At 37.0% G+C, this 2,234-nt stretch overlaps 1 protein-coding gene across 1 annotated transcript; it reads right to left on the reverse strand.

Annotated features, from left to right (window-relative positions):
* Nucleotides 1-500: 500 nt before the first annotated feature.
* Nucleotides 501-1,157, reverse strand: LOC105854693 (serine/threonine-protein phosphatase 2B catalytic subunit gamma isoform-like; the record flags this gene model as incomplete). The annotated part of the gene is made up of 2 exons (XM_012734991.1): nt 501-625; nt 960-1,157. Coding segments are annotated over 2 exons (323 nt in total), but the record flags the coding sequence as incomplete, so codon positions are not given.
* Nucleotides 1,158-2,234: the final 1,077 nt, after the last annotated feature.

Below are 2,234 nucleotides of genomic sequence, written 5' to 3' on the forward strand. Positions count from 1 at the left end.
AAAAAAAAAAAGTTTTCATTAGCTGTAATAATTTTCCCTTCAAAGAACATTTATTAAGCACTTACTATTTGCAACAGTATCAGAAATCAATTCACAATAGCTAACTGTCAGCTAATTTAGCACTGGCAATCGATCTCAGAGTAATTGCAGCCCAGCATCTTACCGTCTCATAATTAAGGTCAGCTAATCCCAAGCCCAATTAGGGTGAATAGCAATTCATGTCATTCACATACAGCTTGTACACTAGCTTCAAAGAGGAAAGGTTAGTAAACATTTAATTTGTTTGCAAAGCTGGATTAATATAGTCTTCTATATGTCAGATTTTCCATTGCCTAAAAGTAAGGGAATGACTTTTTATATCAATTAAAACATTTATTCCTTAATTATTGAGGAACAAAATGTGTAAGTTCTCATTTTAATTTCTTCTATTGAAAAATGGAAAGCAAGTGTTTTTTTAAAAAGCAGCATGAGAGCTCCAACATATCCACTAAAATTCTTACCTCTATACTGAAATAACCTCTGTCCACATAGTCACCCAGGAAGAGGTAGCGCGTGTTACTAGGTGATCCTCCAACTTCAAACAACTTCATCAGGTCAAAAAATTGCCCATGAATGTCACCACATACTAAGAAAGAAAGGTCACAGGTTAAAATAAAAATTACTTCTTAGAAGAGCGAGAACAGTACACCAACAGGGTTCAGGTATATTTTTAACTGGAATCACTTAAGCCTTTGACTGGACTGCTCTATAATTTTATTTTCACTCTAACAATACTGAATAGTCCTACTGGAACTATCATACATTTTACATTGTATTTGTTCAATGAACAGCAAATAGACTAAATAATCTAAAGACTGTCTCATAATTCCTACAAAAAATATCACTCATTTTAGTTAGTTATTTGTAGTCATTTCTCAAATTAGCTCAAGTCTAAGGGTCACCAAGCAAATGCTTCCTACCAGTGATGGGCGCATCTACTTCTATCATGGTCTTCTCTTGTCTCAGGATGGCAGCTCCATCATTGATTATCTTTAAGGCTACTTCCTCTTCTAGTCTCCCTTCCTTCACCAAATGGTTTTTCAAAACATCAATTTTAGGTTTCCCATTCTCAAATACTTCTTTCAAAGTAAGCCGTTGGGTTGGAGGAAAGGGGACAGCTGGAAAGAAAAAAACTATGTAAATGTATAGAGAAAAAACATGAACACATAGTAAATTAGACCTAATAGATGCCCGTGACAGCACAGCCACAGCACCAGAGTCTGGGCGGATACTATATAAATGATAAATTCCAGTTTTTAAAAAGGCCTCAGTTAAAGTCAAAGTTATTGAAAAGGTATAGGTGTATGAGAGACTATATTTACATTTAAACATTAAAGACATGAAGTTGATTCAGCACATAAGCTGTAAGTGACACAAGGAACTAGATAATGTACTGTGGAAACGGTTTTAAAGATGGTTAAAGAAAATGAAGGAAAACAAACCTCCACACTAAAAGGGCTTTCATTTCTTCCCAAACACGTATCTAATATAATCATGTTCTGGAGGTTTAACCTCAGTCCCTGATCAGGAGAATCACACATGTCTGCTTTATTTTTAAAGGTCAGTTGCTTCAAGCATTGCTGATAAAAAGAATATCATGGATACACTTTTCCTGAAAATAATTTGTCATAATAATGCAGCATAAACTTGAGCAGATATGGGAGCTCTAGATGTTTTTTAGAATCTGGAAATGGTAACAACCATCTCTGGTTGACACTGAATATAGATTACATAATACCATAGTGATTTAGCAACTCCAAAAGAAAAAATTTTGACAGGTTATCCTCTCCCCATTTACCTAATGTAAAATGTACTCTACATTACCTGCGACTTAGTATCATAGTGGATAAACCATAGGTTCAAGAGAGAAGGGTTTGTTCTAGTCTATATTTTTATATCTGGTGGTTCCTCTTCTACCTTAACATGTTATTAAGAACTGAGCTGAGGCCCTCCCTGGTGGTGCAGAGGGTTAAAGCACAGCACTAAGATGCTAAAGCCACTTCCACATGAGTTCGATCCCCATGGGCCCGGAGGTGATCCACATGGCACAGCAGACCTCTCCTGACCCGCCTGCTGCTCCCCTCAGCAGTGCACTTCATGGATCTGCCTGTTCTGCTCCTCACTCTGTCTCTGGTGAATCCTCTCACTGCCCCTACATCTCTGGCCTGTACCCCAGTTCTGTATGCACAAATAAA

This window comes from Condylura cristata, unplaced genomic scaffold, assembly GCF_000260355.1.
Source record: "Condylura cristata isolate star-nosed mole 26May11 unplaced genomic scaffold, ConCri1.0 scaffold00437, whole genome shotgun sequence".
NCBI lineage: Eukaryota > Metazoa > Chordata > Mammalia > Eulipotyphla > Talpidae > Condylura > Condylura cristata.